At 39.7% G+C, this 18,164-nt stretch overlaps 1 protein-coding gene across 3 annotated transcripts in view; it reads left to right on the plus strand.

Annotated features, from left to right (window-relative positions):
- The first annotated feature begins 13,121 nt into the window (after positions 1–13,121).
- Positions 13,122–18,164, plus strand: part of TMTC2 (transmembrane O-mannosyltransferase targeting cadherins 2) — a 396,110-nt gene continuing 391,067 nt past the window's right edge. For all 3 annotated transcript variants that reach the window (XM_090273677.1, XM_090273679.1, XM_090273680.1), the window contains exon 1: positions 13,122–13,661. In XM_090273677.1, coding sequence (XP_090129803.1) covers positions 13,579–13,661 — 83 coding nt within the window. In that variant the 5' untranslated portion in view covers positions 13,122–13,578. The remainder of the gene's footprint in view (positions 13,662–18,164) is intronic.

Genomic DNA, 18,164 nt, shown 5'->3' on the forward strand with positions numbered 1-18,164 from the left:
GTTGTATCTTGCCAAATGCATTTTCTGCATCTATTGATAAGATCATATGATTTTTACCCTTTATTTTGTTAATGTGGTGCATTACATTGATCACTTTGCATGTGTTGAACAATCCTGTGCCCCTGAAATGAACACCGCTTGATCGTGATGTATTATTTTTCTAAATGTATTGCTGTATTCAATTTGCTGGTATTTTGTTTAGTATTTTTGCATCAGTATTTATCAGAGTATTGGTCTATAGTATTCTTTTTTTATGTTATTCTGGACAGGTTTTGGTATCAGGGCTATGCTGGCCTCATAACATGTGTTAGGAAGTATTGCTTCTTCTTCGATTTTTTTGAAACAGTTTTACAAGGGTAGGTATTAAATCTTCTTTGAATTTTTGGTAGAATTTACTAGTGAAGCCATCTGTTCCTGGACTTTTATTTTTGGGAGGTTTTGATGGTTGTTTCAATTTCTTCATTGTTTATCGGTCTAGAATTTAGATGTTCCAATTATTTGTAATTCAGTCTAAGAAAGTTACATTGGGTTGGCCAAATAAAAATAAAAATAAAGACACATTTTTCATTTTCACCAAAAACTTTGTTGACTGGATATTTTGAATATGTTGGCTATATCTCATTATTGGTTTCTAGTGGGTAGAGTCTGGGGTGCTGTTAAACATCTTCCAATATATAAGACAGCTCCACAGCAAAGAATTATTTGGTCAAAATGTCAATAGTACCAGAAAACTTGACAAACCACTTTTGACATGTTTGAGCAGTCACAGCACCTTTTGCATACGTTGCACAAATCTTTCTTTGTGTTTCAGTTGCATTTTTACCTTTCTTGAAATAATAAAGCATAAAATGCCAAAAAAATTGTATATATTCTTCCATCTTCATTATTAAAATGGCTACACAAAAATTCACCAATTTTGATAAGTGTTTTAAATGTACACTGATATGACAGCTGTCACAATACAATCTAACAGAATTGTTTCAAATGAAGTTAAAGACAACTAAGCACTACTAGAGCCATCATCCATAAAAAAGTAAACGTACTTTTTGGCCAATCCAATATATTTCTAGGAACTTATCCATTTCTTCTAGGTTATTAAATTTGATGGTATATAGTCTTTCATAGTGTTCTAGTATGATCCCTTTTATTTACATCTGTGATATTGTGGTAACTTCTCTTTCATACCTGATTTTGTTAATATAAATCCTTTCTTTTTCCCTTAGCCTATGTTAATCTTTTCAAAGAATCAGCTCTTTGTTGCATTAATTTTTTGTATAGACTTTTTGTTCTCTATTTCATTCCATTCTGCTCTGATTTTTATAATTTCCTTTTTTCTGCTGATTTTGGGTTGTTTTTGTTCTCTCTTTCTAGTTTTTTAAGATGTAATATTAGGTCCTCGTTGGGTTTCTCTGTTGGTTGGAGCATCATCCCATACACCAAAGGTTTCAGGTTCGATCTCCAGTCAGAGCACAAACCTAGGATATGAGTTCAATCCTGGGGCATGTATGGAGGCAACCAAACAATGTTTCTCTCTCTTTCTCCCTCCCTCTCTTCCTTCCTCTCTCTAAAATCAATAAAAACATATCCTTAGGTGAAGATTTTTAAAAAATGATATAACATAAGGTTGTTTACTTGGGATTTCTCTTGTGTCTTGTGATAAGCCTATAATGATACAAACTTTCCTCTTATTACTAAACAAGTATTTTAATGATATTGGTTAGAAGGAGTGATACCCACATATCTTAATCCTGCCCTGTCCATTTTATTAACTGATATCTTAGGCCATAAATGTTCACTCTACTTTCATACAGAAAAACACTCGGAGCAGACACAATCACATTTATATACCTAAATGTTCACAGATACATAATCACACATTTATATATAAATACACTTAAGAAATAAGTTAACCTAGAAGTGGAAGGAATGAAGAGCCAATTGATAAGTGGTTATAATAGCAAATGGAAATGCATTTTAGAATGTTGTGATTAAATAGAGATAGGGAAAAAACTTTTAAAAGAAGAACAAGTTGTTAAAATGACACCAACCAACTTTAAGACTTATAAAGCTTCAGTAATCAAGACAGTTTATATTGGAATAAATGCAGACAAAAGGACCAATGAACAGAATAGATGTCCAGAAACAGACCTATATATATGTCAATTGATAAAGATGAAAAGGCAATTCAGTGGAGACAACAAACTTTTTAACAAATTGTCCTGGAATAATTGGATATCCAAGGGACAAAACAAAACAAAACAAAAAAACTTTGAGCTGTACCTCATCCCAAATATAAAAACGAAGTCAAAATGCAAAAACTCATCATAGATGTAACTCCAAAACCCAAAACTATAACATTTCTAGAGAAAAACAGGAGAAAATCTTTGTAACCTTGGATTAGGCAAACATTTTGTATATTCAACATCAAAATATGATTTAAAAAACAAAAAGAAAGATAGCCCCAGTTGGTGTGGCTCAGTGGATTGAGAGCCAGACTGTGGATGGAAGGTCATGGGTTCAATTCCCAGTCAGGGCACACGCCTGGGTTGCAGGCCAGGTCCCCAGTTTGAGGTGTGCAAGAGGCAACTGATCAATTTTTTTCTTGCACATTGATGGTTCTCTCTCTCTCTCTTTTTCCCCTCTTCCCCTCCCCTGGCTCTAAAAATAAATTAGTAAAATCTTTTAAAAAATGATAAAGTGGGCTTAATCAATATTAAGAACATCTGCTCTTTGAAAAACGCTGTTAAAAGATTGAAAAGACAAGCCACAGGAGCAGAAAAAAAGTTTGCAAGTTACATATCTTACGCAGAACTTGTATTTCGAATAAAGAACTCTCAAAATTCAATAAGAAAACAAACAATGCAATTTTTAAACTGGACAAAAAAGTCAGATAGATTTGAAGCATTCTAAGGATTCCAAGCAATGTGCTGATTCTGAGAAGGGAGGTGGGCAGCTTTAAGAGTTAAGAGGCAAAAAAAAAATGGTCCTACAACTTCAAAGAACTGAATTCTGACAACACCTAAATGGAAGTAGGTTCTTCTCCAGAACCTCCAGATGAGAGCCCAGCTGTGTAAATCCCTTAATTCTCATGTGGGGCCTTGACCTGATCACTCAATTGGGCCATGCTGAACTTCTGACTACAGAACTGTGAGCTAATAAATGTGTGTTGTTTTAAGAAGCTAACAAAAACAACAACTAAGAAAAAGGAGAGCAAATGATTTGAACAGACACGTCACCAAAGATGTATGGGTTGAAAATAAGCCACACCTACTGAGATGTCTAAAATTTACAAGTCTGATCGTATGAAATGTTGGCAAGGATGTGGAGTAAATGGACTCTCATAAGCTCCTTGTGGGAATGTAAAATGGTATAACCACTTTGGAAAAGGTTCTTAAACTCTTAAACACTACAGACCAAATGACTTAGCCATACTAGTGGGTATTTATCCCAAAGATATGAAAGCATATGTCCATACAAAGACTCTTCATGAATGTTCATAGGAATTTTGTTTGTAGTGCCTCAAACTGGAAACAATTTGAATGTTTACCAACTTACATGGAAAAAACATGTTTGTAAATTACATCTCTAAAAAGGAACTTGTATTTTGAATTTAAAAATCTCAAAATTCAATAAGAAGAAAACAAGCAATATCATTTTTAAAACAGGCAAAAAAGAAAAAAGTGATTTGATGCATTCTAAGGACTCCAAGCACTGTGCTGATATACAAATGTGGTATAGTCATACAGAGTATTATTCAGATATAAAAAGAAGCAATTAATAGACACACGAAGACATGAAAAAAATCTCATCATAATAATGCTTAGTGAAAGAAGAAACCCCACACAAAAAAGTACATAGTGTTATTTCCACTTATATAAATTTGTAGAAAATGCAAATTTGTCTATACTGACAGAAAGCAGATCAGTGGTTGCCTAAGGCACTTGTTTGCAATATAAAGCAGGAAAGATGTTTGGCTAAAATTACCACAGGCAATGGATCACAACCTTCTTGCCTAGACTTGGCATGTGATTAACTTCAGGAATGAGAGGCTTCCCATTGATACTCCCCTTGGAATTTACGAATTCAATGTCTTCATCATTTGTCCACTTTAATCCAAGGATTGACTTTCTGGAACTGACTACCAAGAAACTAAATGTCTTAGCTTCAAATCTACCACTGCAGACAACCTGTTTTCTTACTAGTGCATATATTTCAGGGCAGATCTTCCCTTGTTTTGGGCATTAAAATTTAAATGCTTTTGTCAGAGCAAAATATGTGAAAATGAAAGAATAAATTGAAAAGAACAAAAAAAGACAAAAGAAATAGTATTTGAAAAGAAAAACTATAGGGTGGTAGAAGTCTACATATAAGGCTCTAAATCTGTCATTCACTTATAATGATTCAGTAAAATATTACAAATACTTCATATGATATTTATTCATTTAATTGGGCAACTTAGTTGTTTATTGCAAAGACTTTAAATACAATGATTTCTGTATTTATTATTAAATTAACAGAAAAAATGGTAAATAGACTTTCTAGTCATTTCATTGGAATAATAAATGGATTAAGTATGCTTTATGAGGTTCAAATTTGCGGTGGCTTTTAAAAAAATGTAATGTGGCAAAAATCATTGAGTTGTATGCTTTAAATGGGGGAACTGTATGAGATGTAAGTTATATCTCAGTAAAGCTGTTTTATTTTTTAAGTAAATGTTATTGACTATGCTGTTACAGTTGTTCAAATTTTCCCCCCTTTGCCCCCCTCAGCCCAGTACCCCACTTCCCTCCAGCAATCCCCCACCCTTAGTTCATGTCCATGGGTCATACGTGTAAGTTCTTTGGCTTCTCCCTTTCCTATACTATTCTTAACACCCCCTGTCTATTTTGTTCCTACCAAATATGATTCTTAATCCCTGCACCATTTCCCCATTTCTCCCCCTCCCCCCTCCCAGCTGATAACCCTCCAAATGATCCCCATACCTGTGATTCTGTTCCTGTTCTGATTGTTTGCTTAGTTTGTTTTTGTTTCTGTTTCTTAGATTCAGTTGCTGATAGTTGGGAGTTCGTTGTCATTTTAATGCTCATAGTTTTGATCTTCTTTTTCTTAAATAAATCCCTTTAACATTTCATGTAATAATGGCTTGGTGATGATTAATTCCTGTAGCTTTACCTTGTCTTGGAAGCACTTTATCTGCCCTTCCATTCTAAATGATAGCTTTGCTGGATAGCATAATCTTGGTAGTACATCTTTGCTTTTCATCACTTTGAATATTTCTTGCTAGCCCCTTCTTGCCTAAAAGTTTCTTTTAAGAAATCAGCTGATAGTCTTATAGGAACTCCTTTTTAGGTAACTCTCTGTTTTTCTCTTGCTGCTTTTAAGATTCTCTCTTCATCTTTAACCTTTGGCATTTTAGTTATGATGTGTCTTGGTGTGGTCTTTTTTTGGCCCAACTTTTTTGGGACTCTGTGCTTCCTAAACTTGTATGTCTACTTTTCCCACCAAATTAGGGAATTTTCTTTCATTATTTTTTCAAATAAGTTTTCATTTTTTGTTCTTCCTCTTCTTGTTCTGGCACCCTTTTGATTCAGATGTTCATATGTTTCAAGTTATCCCAGGGGTTCCTAAGCCTCTCCTCATTTTTTTTTTTTTTCATTTTTGTTTCTTCTTTTTGTTCTAGTTTGATGTTTGTTTCTTCTTTTTGTTCCATATTGTTGATTTGAATCCTGGATTCTCCATTGGTTCTCTGTATATTTTTCCTTATTTCACTTCGAGTAACCTCCATTTTTTCCTTTATGTTGTTGCCATACTCTATGAGTTCTCTGAGCATCTTTATCACCAGTGCTTTGAACTCTGCATCTGATAGGTTGGCTATTTCCATTTCACTTAGTTCTTTTTTCTGGGGTTTTGTTCTGCTCTTTCATTTTGGTCATATTTCTTTGCTTTCTCAATTTGGCAGCCTCCCTGTGTTTGTTTCTCTGTATTAGGTAGAGTTGCCTTTACTCTCTTAGTAGTGTGGCCTTGCAGCAAAAGCACCTGTAAATTGTATGGGGTGGAGCCTTAGGTAATTGCCAGGGCAGGGCTACTCACTTCACTGCTTTGTGGCTCTATTTGTGGTATGGTCTTGGAGAGGGGACAATGCTGCTGCCTGGCTTCTGGTGATTTTCCCAGCACTGGCCCCATTTCCATTCAGTTCACTCACTTGTTGTGTGCAATTGGTGCCCTTCTAGTTTCTGCTCTGGGGTTTGCATATGTTCCAAGACCATGTGGGCCCTTTAAGTAGTGAAAATCCGGCAGTTTCTTCTGCAGCCCCAATGCTCGCTGGTTTTTACAGCCAGAGGAAATGAGGGTGTATCTTCCCAGTGCTGGAACCGTGGGCTGTGTGGTCTGGTCTGAGGCTGGGATCGCTCACTCCCAGGGTATCCCTCCTGGTTTTTATCCACTACACATGGATGTGGGACCATCAGATCCACTGCTGCAGCCACTGCTTGCCTGAGCCACATTGCCTCTCCACACCATCTCCACAACTCCACCCCTCCTACTCATCTGGATGGTTGTGGCTTCTTTAATCCTTGGTTGTTGGACTTCCATATAGCTTAATTTTCTGATGGTTCTGGTTGTTATTTGTTTTTGAGATCTGATTGTAATTCTTTCTATGGTTGTGTAAGGAGGTGAAACCTGGCTACCTACACCACCATCTTGACCAGAAGTCTTGGAGGGTTTTTAACATAATATTGCCACATTTATGAACACTTTCTTTGGTTTTCCAAGTTATACTTTACATTAATACTTTCATTATTGTGTTGCAGTTTGGGTTCTGTTACTTACCCTAACTCTTCTACTAATAGATGATGAAAATTATGTTAGGAAAAATTTCTGTGCATGATTAGAATACATTTATTCTTAAAAACAGATGATGTGTAAATTGTTTATTTTATGTGGAAGGTTTTCCATTGTACATTACATTGTAGTGTTTGTAGATTTCTATATCAAATTTGGGAAAAATCAGGTAGAAGTAGTAGACAAAGGAAGAAATCCACAGTATTTTATCTTAAAACATCTGATGAAGGATAGAGGAGGAAGACTGGATTTAATTAAAACATTTTGTCCTGGCTGGGTGGTTCAGTTGGTTGGAGTGTCATCCTGTACACTAAAAATGTTATGGGTTCGATACCCACTTGGGGCACATATGGGAGGCAACTGATCTATGTTTCTCTCTTACATCAATTTCTCTCTCCCTTCCCCTCTCTCTAAAATCAATAAAAACATATCCTTGGGTAAACAGTTAAAAGACATCAGTTCAAATGTCAGCTCCACTACTTAGAGAATGTAAAACTGTGGACAATTTTCTAAACTTCTCTGAGCCTCCAGTTCTTTACCTGTAAGATAAAGATAGCAATGGTATCTATCTCTCAGGGATGTTGTGAGGATTAAATGAGATCACAAACATCAAGTACTCAGTAAAATGCCTAATACCCAAAAAGTGTTAAATAGCTTGTAGATATTTTATAAATCAAAGGAACCTAGCAAACTATAACAGTTAGCATTTGTGCTGCTTGTCACTACCAGAATTAATAAGTAGAGACAAGGATGGAATCTTTATGGGCACTTTACTCAGATGCTGGCAACCTGAGAAGACAGTGGGTTATGTACCTTAAAAACCACCTGAACATCTCACCTCAAGCCAACCTGTTTATAAGGAGAATCAAAGTGTAGGTAAGGGGTTTGAAAAAAGGTTAATCAGATGAGAGTTGTAGTCCAGCAGCGGCAATATTCTTAGTATTTCTTTATCTACTGATCAATAATTCTTTATTTGCATCAAGGACATTACCTCCCAGGAACACAATGGCTTAGAGACCATCTCCATGGCTTGCAGACCCCTGGGGCATAGAGGCTGATTTGCTTGTTGACCTTCTGGAGACATATAGGTCACGCATTCCAGTTTCTGGAATAACAGCTTTCCACATGCATTAATCACTTAAGCCGATCAACTACACAGCTAAAATCTTTAACTCTTGAGTTCCCCTATCAGTTACACATGGGTGCACTGTGGGTCAGAGCAAGAGGTTTGTGTCTAAAGCTTTGACCAGTGGGAAGGGTAAGGAACTGGCTTTTGTATAAACTCTCTTGTAAGGCACAGGGCCAAGGGGTTGGCTAGGAGACCCTGATCGCTTAAGCAGTGTTGTCCAGTATAGTAGCTACTAGCTATTGTCCCTATTTAAATTCAAATTAATTAAAATTAAAATTGAAGATTCAGTTTCTCAGTCATACTAGCTACATCTTAAGTGCTCAGTAGCTACATGTAGCTGATGGCTAGCACACTGGAGAGCACAGATATAAAACCGCCTTGGAAGAAATTTCCATGGGACAATGCTGCCTTAAAAGGTTCATATTGGGCTAACGTAAAGGCAACATTTATAAATAACTGGTTAATTTAAACTAACATCCATATGAAAACTAATCTTCCCTTCACCTTTATCTTTTATTCTACAGAATCTGAAGCTTATCCAAACTCTGTTACCCAAGATTCTGTGCAATTTTCCAAGCTGTTAGAATATTTGTGATCACTGTTTATACCAGTGCATGGAAATACATTCAGAGAGATTCTACAAAGGCGGCGTCCTTGCTTTTCTTGAGTTTCTGAATTCTATCATTAGCCTCAACATCTCTGCAATTATCCATATCTGGTTATTAACATGTTATTTCTACGCTCCTCCTCTTCTCCCCCCCCCCCCCCCATCCTCTGAACTGGAAACTGGGAGACTGGGAGATTCTTAAAGTGATCATTATTTCAGTAGCAGCTTGTTCTTAACAGCTCTGGGATTGTGACAGAGGTCACAGGATTGGTTTTTGTGGCTGCATTGTCCTAATTATATTCCTAACGGATTACAAATTTTGGAATAGAGTGATGTTATACCTAGTATGTCTGCACAGTAGCGTTTTATGGTAATGCTGGGAAACAACTCACTATAGTATGTGTAGCCAATGAATTTACTGTCATTAGTTAACCAAACAGCCTGTGTGCCTCTTTCAGCTCCCTGACCCACATTTCATCCACACTCTGCTGTTTTTCTCCTGCAGGGTTATTTCCTGAATAAAGCCCAGAGCTTATGAGTCCCCCAGCAGAGAGCTCCATTCTGACCTCCCTAACCAGGCAGTTTCACCTGCTGGGCTAGTGTTTTTCTGCTTCCTCGTCAATCTGTTAAGATTTTAGCGGGAGATTCTTGGATACCTTTTCATAAAACATATGGGAGACTGTAATTACTTTGGCGTGGTATACTTCTAGAATTGAGAGGGCAAGGAAGAGGTGCAAATCTTCTGTTCATAAATAACCAAATTCGTGGGCATTTTAAAAGGTATTCTGTGCAGCAGGAGAATTTATGGGCCACATTTCACCCTTGGCACACTTTCCAAATGAATTGTTCAAAGAGAAGTTATATTAGGACAAATAGAAATGACGACCAAGACCAGATGTGGATTTTTAGTTAATATTTATGCAACACCCACAGGGAAGATGGTATTGCACAATAAACTAAAAATGTCTTAAGCAAATAAGGAAATCTTTACCCTGAGGAACTGGCACTGTGAAGGTATGAATTCTACAACAAAGGACAGGGAATGCAGAACAAATGCAGGGTAGGTCGGGGCAGCTATAAAAAAGAATTCATTGAGGAAGTGGCGAGGTAGCAGATGTATGGATCTACTTCAGGAAAATAAGGGCTTAGCACTTTTTTGGCCCTTCTTGCATCTAAGGTAGAAAACTCAAGCCAACCAGCCTAATTTCCTTCATCTGTGGAGGGCAGCAGTAGCTTTAGACAGAATATATATACATATTCAAAACCAAGGCACTAGTCTCAAAGAAAGTATGTCCATCTTAAACTAAAAGGCAGTGTCCCCACATTTAATATGATGTCCAAGGATATTGATAACATCTGTAATCTGATTCCTCCCCCCTGCCCCACCCCCCAGAGAGGTTCAAGGAAGGGAGAAAATGCAGGTATTGACTGCTTCTCAGTCCTGGGAGAGCAGTCTGAAAGCCACCAAGGCTTAATGCACTGGAAGAAAATTGTAACCCACATTAAATTATAATAGGAAAATTTGTTAAAAGCAACTGGATTTCTCAAACACAGCTGGATTTTCAGCCTTCAATTTCATCAGGGACAGCAAGAGGTGCCACTTTGTGGCATTTCTCAGTCTCCTAGGCTTCAAATAGTGAGGAGTTGGGAGTGGGAAGAGGTGGAGGAATGTAGAAAATACTTAAAACTATTGGAGGCTTGAAAACGGGAGAAAACTCTGAAGAATGCTTACAAGCTTTTAGCACACTGATCCCAAACCTTATACTTTTATGCCTCTTAGTCCTCTTCATTATTGAAGAGTGCTGTCTCTGTGTGACTTCCCACCACAGGTTTTCCTGCAGAGTTGATGCATTCTTAAGAAGTTTTAACCTACTTCTTTCCTCTCTCTTGTTAATTCTTCACTATCTTTAACATCGACAAAAAAATCAGTTTATTTTCTCATGATGTAGATTTGTGGATTTTCAGTTGTTACACAGTTTCTGCAGAGCACATGTTTGTTTATTGTCAACATTTTTCTGTTTGTTCTGTGTTTTTAGTTTCTTTTACCTGTCCAGATGTAAAAGGGTCTAGGTATTATGTGGAAAACAAGACTGATAAGTTCCTGCCCTCTCAGAGCTGCCATTCTAGTGGTGATTCCAGATACAATTCAGACTATGAAGAAAACAACACGGAGTAATGGGATAGATTGGGGGGAGGCTACTTTATAATGTGTGAGCAGGGAAAACCTTTCTGAGGCGATAGCATCTCAACTAAGACTTGAATGCTGAGAAGGAGCTCAAGATCTGAGGAGAAATCATTCCACGTGGCAGGAAGAGAAATTGGTAAATCTCAGAGGAGAAGGATATCTGTGTTGCCAGAGAGCTCGAACTCTGTGTAAAGGGAGGGAGTGAATCGGGGCCAATGAGGGCCTGGCTAGCCATGGGTGAGAATTAAGAGTTTTACACGATGTGCAACAGAAAGTCACTCAACATTAAGTGGAGGAACTGTAGGTTTTCAAAAGAATCTTCTGTCTAATGCCTTAAGTTAAGGCTGGGGGAAGGGTGTGATGGCAATAGCGGAAGTAAGACCACTTAGATGGCTACTTAGTCCACGAAGAAAATGAGGGTAGCTTGGACTAGGATTGCAGTAGTGTGGATGTGATGGTAAACATCTAGATGTTAGTTGACAACAAAAAGGAAAAGAGGAAGTTGGAGAACGTAATAATCACTATGGCAAACACTTCTCTTGCTCTTAGGACTCTTCTAGGTGCTTCACGGTTTAATCTTCATGGTATTGCTACCCACAGATAGGTACTGTTATCATCATTGCTTTATGGGTGAAAACACTGAGACCCAAAGAGGTTAAGTGACTGGCCAAGTGTTGCCTAGATAATAATAGCAGAGTGGAGACTCAAACTGGAGGGTGCTCTTTCTTCCTCCAGTGTTCTAGGATCATGTAAGTGCTGTGAAGAGGACCTCGAAGGGTCAATTGATAGGATTTTTAAAAAGCTTTTCAACAGTGAGCAGAGGTTACGCAGGAATTAAAAAAAAAAAAAAAAAAAGGAAAGATCAGTCCCTGCCTTTAAAGATACAATCCCCCTTTTAGGTAGGTTCTGTTTTTCCCAGGGCACAGATGGCATAATAGGTGTAATGAATATTCATCATTTCATCTTGTGTGAAATCAGATAAAGATGGAGATTTGTAGTGCAGACATCCAAACCACAGCACAAGTGTTGCTTTTCAGGTCACTGACAGACAGACATCCAGGGTGCTCAATTTCTTGCCGCAGTTCTGGAGAACTTGCTGGTTAGATGCTGCCTTTGGAGGGAGTGGGTAAGGAGGGGAAAGTCCTCTCTACGGGGTTGTTTTCCGTGCATTGTGATTGCCATGCAGCAGGGGGCGCCGCAGTAGTGTTCATTGCGGCCACCAGAGCCACTCCCAGCAAAAAGGGCCAAGCCAGGAGGAGGTGCAGCGGGCAGGCCTTGGTCCTCTTTGGTCTCCCAAGTTTAGTACCCAGAGCTCGTTCTACACAGGCCATTCTTCTACTCAGTATTTCATCATGTTGGACGCCTTCCATCCAGTCCTGTATCCGGGCGGAAAGGAAAGGGCATTAGTTTCCCGCCTTCCTAGGTTATAGTGCTGTAGTGGGAGGTAGAGGCGTCTCTTCTCTATGTTCTCAGGTCAGCCTGACAGTCCCCCTGAAGCCACAAAAGGCCCCTCGCAGGTTGTGCCTTTCTTTCCTTAAAAAAAGAAAACAAAAAAATCTACTACCGGATCATTTCCCTCCCGGCACAGCTTTCCATTGACATTAGGGACAACGTTAGGCTCGAAGCTGAAATCTCCCTCCTAAGATCCCCACCAAAGCCACCTCCCCACCCCCAATTCGGCTCATGCACAGTGAGCGTGTGTGAGAGGTCGCGTGTGTGTTTGTGGCAACCGAGGCTGCAGTACTCGCCAAACCTGTTCTTCCTCTCCCGATCCCCAGAAGCCTTCAGGTGACTGGACTTAGCCTGGCAGCGCTCGGGTTGAGAACCAGCCCGTGCCAGGCGCCGCCAGGCAGCAGCCGAGCGAGCGACTGCATCCTTCTCGGTCTGGTTTCTCCTCTAGCGCCCCCCTAGCGCCCCCCCTCCCCCCACTCCCAGGCTGTGTTCCAGCCGTCGCCCTAGGGTCTCGGGGCTCTCCACAGTGAAATCGAAGGTGAAATAAACAAGAGGAAGGCGGGAGGTGGGTGGGAGGAGCCTGCGGCCAGGGGTTGGGGGTAGTGTGGGAGGAGCCTTAGGGGATCTGGGTGGAGAAAGGGGCTGGGCAAACGCGGGGCTGAGGGTTGGCCACGCAGGCGCGGGGGTAGCGCGGAGATCCCCACGCGGGAGCTTTCTGGAGTCTCCAACCACCACTTCTCACTTCACTGGAGAAGGGGCTGGGGCTGGCAGAGAGCTAATAAAGAGTGAATGAGCTGCAGCCGCTGTGGCGGCCGGAGTCAGCCCAAGCGGCACCCGATCCTTGCGCTTGGGAGGCGGCGAGAGGAGGCGGTTCGCCTTGTCCCTCCCACCCGCCCCTCTTTCTCATTCTTACTCCCGCTGGTCCCAGAGCCCGGCTCTGTCCGGTCCCTCTGCCCCCATCCCGCACTCTTCCACCTCCTCCGCGTCCCACTCCTCACCTAGGGCGCCCCGAACTGCCATGGGTTAGGGTGCGGGCCTCGAGCCGCGGGAAGGACCAGCCCTGTGCATCCGCCGGGGGGCGCGTTGCCCGAACGCCGCTCGCGGGCTCCGGGCATGGGGAGCGCGGCGTGAGCCCGCACACGGGGAGGACGCAGCAGCTGCGGAGACAGGCTGAGGAGGAGGAAGAGAGCGGTGGTTTGGGAGGACCCAAGGGAAAAAGGGAACGAGTGGTGGGAAGGTGGGGAAGCGAGGGAAAATTGAAGCTGGGAGGAGAAGGCGGCGGAAGGTGGGGATTGATGCTTCTGTTTTTTGTTGCCGCTGCCGCCCTCGCGCTGGGAGCCGAGCCGGAGGGAAGGCAGTGGAGAGATGATTGCAGAGTTGGTCAGCAGCGCTCTGGGGCTCGCCTTGTATCTCAACACCTTAAGTGCGGATTTCTGCTACGATGACAGGTAAGGGGGTGAGAGGGAGGGGTGACGGGCGGCGGGGTGGGGACTCCGTTTGAAGGCTGGAAGTGCGCCTTGAAGGAAGTAGTTCGGCACCTGAATTCGGAGACGCGTAAACATTAACACCTAAAGCAGAAACAACCGGGACCCGAGCGCACTGGGCGGTCCGAAGGAGTTTGGGTTTCTAGTCTGCAGCAGGTTCTCTCCCTTACTTCTCGGCTGTTGGCAGACGTTTAAGTTTCTTAGCGGAAATCGCCGCAATTTGGGAAACTGTTTAATGAACGTATTTAAAAAAAAAGTCTTAGGTATTTATTGGTGCAACAAAAGCACATTGAGCGATTTTACGTCTGGGTTGGAAGGAAGCCGTTCCCCGCCCCCTAATAGATCTTCCCTGCAACGTTTCCGTTTATTGATGGGACGGACGCTTTTATTTCCCGAGGTTAAAACACACATTTGACAATTGCCAAAATAGTGAAGAGAATCGTACTCTGCTTCAACTTTCCCTTTTGACGTGTAGGTATACTTTACTCTGAGCCAAGATAATACTGCTGATGGGCTCCCCCGCTTCTCCGTCTCTCTCCCCAGTCGATGGAGTAGCACTTTATAAAAGCCTAGGCTTTCATTTCTGTTTGGAAATTGTACATTAGACGTTAGTGATTCTTTTGTGCTGATTGGGTAAGAAGACGCCCTTAGAGACTGAAATTGTCGTCTGAATTTGGGTTAGTTTGGGTGGATAATGAGACCTGAACTGTTGTCAAAGAAACTGCATCGATTTCTGGAAAATGTCACAGTTGTGCTCGTGGCTCTACCTATTTTTTAAACGTTGTTAGTGTTTAGAAACCGATGAAAAGCTCCAATAGCCATTAGGGAAAATTCCAATTTGTGTCTTTCCAGTCACTTAATCTGATTACAATTAAAACAGATGCATAATTAAAATATATTAGGGAGAACAGCACGCCTGGCTAAACTTATTAACTGTCCTGGGGTGTTTCATGCTCCATTGAAATTAAACTATCCAAAAAGTGAGCACAGATTTACTTTGACAGCTTTTCAGCAGCCTCTCTGGGCTATGGAAAGTGAATGGATCTCTAGGGTCAGGGTGGAGCAGTGAGTGAACTTGAACAAAGTGGTTGATAGTGAGGGGAGGTGAAGGCAGAATCTTCTCTTGGTGGTAATTAGTCATATTCTGTATTCTCTGGTGTGCCCACACTCTGGCTAAAAGCATGTTCATGGATATATACCTTCAGTCAGCGAATTTTTGTTCACATTCACATGTCTGTTTTGAAATCCCCTGATAGTATCTGCAAAGACCTCCAGCAAACCCTTCTTAATGCATTTTATATAGTGTCTGTCAGACTAGTTGCTAGGAAGTCCCTGCTAGACATAAACTTTTCCTCAACTTTTAAGCAGTGTACAGATTTTAGTAATTACACTACACTCTCTAAGAAATAAATGGTTTGTGAGAGGGGCTGCTTCTGTTCCTTCCAATTTTGGGTTACAATGCACCTGCTATTTCTAGGGTAATTGGAAGAAAAAGCTCTTGCTTCCAAGGATGGGTGACCTTTCACAAAATACATTCAGGGACAATTCTGGGCAGTTACTGGCTCTGTTGGGGACAGTTTATATAGTAAGCATTTAAGCTAAGACTATACAGCTTATAAAAAAATAACTTACTGTAATATTGTAACTGTTGTAGGCCGCTATGGTAAATCAAGCATTGTTCTTGTATGCTATTGTTTATTGCTGTCCAGTTCTTTAAAAAGTACATGTCAGAAGAAACTGTCCTGTAAAGATTAAGGCTGACACTAAACTAAATTTGTGTGCACATATTTCTGTAGATTTAGTGCTTATTTTGTCTTCTTTAATCATCAGTCACAAATTAGGACTTTGTAATTTAGGGAGAATGGTGCAGTGTGATGATAAATTAGTTATGCTTTGATGGTGGACAATTGTTCTAAGTTCTTTACATGCTCTAGGTTGAATGGCGTATCAGAATCGCTGGCTTTTACCTCGCTATGTAGATTGATTTAATGTGATAACTTGCCCATATCATCTAGTTTTGATTTAATGTGATGATTTGCCCATATCATCTAGTTGATAGCATGTTAAATATGTGCTGTATAGATAATATATATGATATATGATGTTGAAGGTTTGTAAATACAAATTATGCTTTTGCTACAATTTGAAAAGTGTATTTGACTTTTAATTTTCTAAGTGGCAGAACCACATATGCAATCACAAACTTGGTTTTTATGTGTCCTGGAAATTATGAAATACGTATTAATAGGATCATGGAATTTACTTGGTGTCTGCAGTGCATGTTCAGGCAATTGAGTGCCGATGTGCACTGTAAGCTGTGGCTTTCAGATAGTAGTACTTGCTATCTAACTACTCTAACTCACTGGGGTCTGAAGCGGGGAGAGGGCTGAGGAGTCAGTGGAAACTGTAAGATGATGGTAATGTGTTTATTTCTACCACTCCATTTCAGACTACAAAGACTCAAGCTGAAAACTTTGTTTAAACTACATCTGCTGCCCCCCAGGAACTTCTGTGAAATAAGCTCTGTAAAGAGTGGCCAGTGCTAGAAGCCAGAGAGTAGCACTCAGGGCGGGAGGTGGTTCTTAGGCTCGACTTGCTTAACTAAATCAAGACTGCGCCTTTTAGCTGAAGAATCTGGCAGTTACGTAGGAGGGCTTTATATTGCTTCAGCTTAAAAATTATTGCTGTGGCACTTCTCAAAGTTATCATTTCTTTTAAGTATAGTGATCAAGTTTACTTTATAAACTATATATAATTACTTTCAGTGTTTGATGTAGTTTGGTTGAGATTAAGTGGTAATCTGAAACGTTCTTATGGCAAAATCAATTTCCCTATGGTAAAATTTAATATTTTACAAGTGTTTTTCTGTGCTAAACTCAAGAACATGGCTAGGATGTGATGAAACAAACAGTAAAAGAGTAGAATTCACCCTGTCGAGGTGAGAAAGCATATATGGTTTCAACTTCATCTCCCCTCCCCTTGCCTTCAATCTAGTAATGATTGTATTGAATCTTAAGTTGTGGTTAAAATTGGACTTATAAATATGCAGTCTTTGCCAAATTTTCAGTCATGTTGCACATGACTTCTTGAAGGACTCTAATTTTTTGGAGAAATTTGGTGTTTAGGTCAGTGGAGAAAACTTGATGGCCCCAAATTCTCTGCTCTCTTTATGTATTTGTTGAGGATAGTATTACATCATTTTTCCTTCATCCTCTTTAAAAATAGTACTGTTAATATGCTTCATATAGACATAATACTATAAGAGGAGTCAGTTTACTTCCAAGCAACAAAAGTAAACCCTAACTGTTGTTTTGTAGTCTGATTTTATTTTGCACATACCATCTAATTGATGGTTTATCCTTTCTGTTATATGCCTAGTAAATAAGATAATGTAACTAATACAGGTTTTTATTCTAATGTGAGTAGAATAATTCATTCATTATTTATAAAAGATAATTTGAGATTTTGAAAGTGGGAAATGGATTTGTGGTTGTTTTGAAAATTATTTTCCTTATTGGTGATTTTGCATTTGTTAAACTCAACCATGATCATTAACATTACCTTTAAGTTCCCTTAACTATTCTATTTTGCAATAATTGTGGGAAACTTGGAGAAACAACTCCATAGCAGAAATATATAATCTTGAATTAAAACTACTCCAAACACTTAATAGAACATTCTTGATATAGTTACTCATTTGGGTGTAAATGTAAATCTTAGGTTAAAAAAAAAAAGATTTTATTTTATTTTTAGAGAGAGGGGGAAAGGAGGGAGGAAGAGAGGGAGAGAAACATCGATGTGTGAGAGAAACATCAATTGGTTGCCTCTTGCTCGTGACCCATCTGGAGACGTGACTCATAACACAGGCATATGCCCTGACCGGGAATCGAACTGGTGACCCTTAGCTTTGTGGGACGATGCTCAACCCAGCCACTCTGGTCAGAGCATAAATATTAGTTTTTATGGAAACACTAGTTAAGTTATTTTTTCCTTAAAGTCATTGATTAACAGTATGTAAGTAGAAGCAAAGGAAGATTTAAGACATGTTAACAAGTTTTTAAAGAACATTTTTTTTCCCAAAGGTATTCAACTATTCCTTCTAATTGGTCTTTTAATGTTATTGTCAGTTTGGGTTTTTGACCTGGTATGATGTTTTGTGAAATGATCAATCACTCTGTTAACTTGCCTCTAAAAAGTTCTCTTGAATAGACTTGCCTTGGACCAATGTATTATTGGTATCTTAAAATTCTAGTATGTTCAACCATTGAAGGTGTGCCTGGTATTTAAAAGTGTGTTTACAAAGAATTACTTATAAAATCAAAGTAAATAAGGGAGAAGTTTGCTTTGTATCAAAGGTTATCTCATCAGGTCTATGTTAGAAGAAGCCAATGTGTGCAAGAGAGTTTTTTTTTAAATGCTAATTTCCTTCCCAGTTTGTAAGATACTGAAACAAATGCAAGTGGATAC

This window comes from Furipterus horrens, unplaced genomic scaffold (assembly GCF_987537825.1).
Source record: "Furipterus horrens unplaced genomic scaffold, mFurHor1.1.pri manual_scaffold_4, whole genome shotgun sequence".
NCBI classification, from domain to species: Eukaryota; Metazoa; Chordata; class Mammalia; order Chiroptera; family Furipteridae; genus Furipterus; species Furipterus horrens.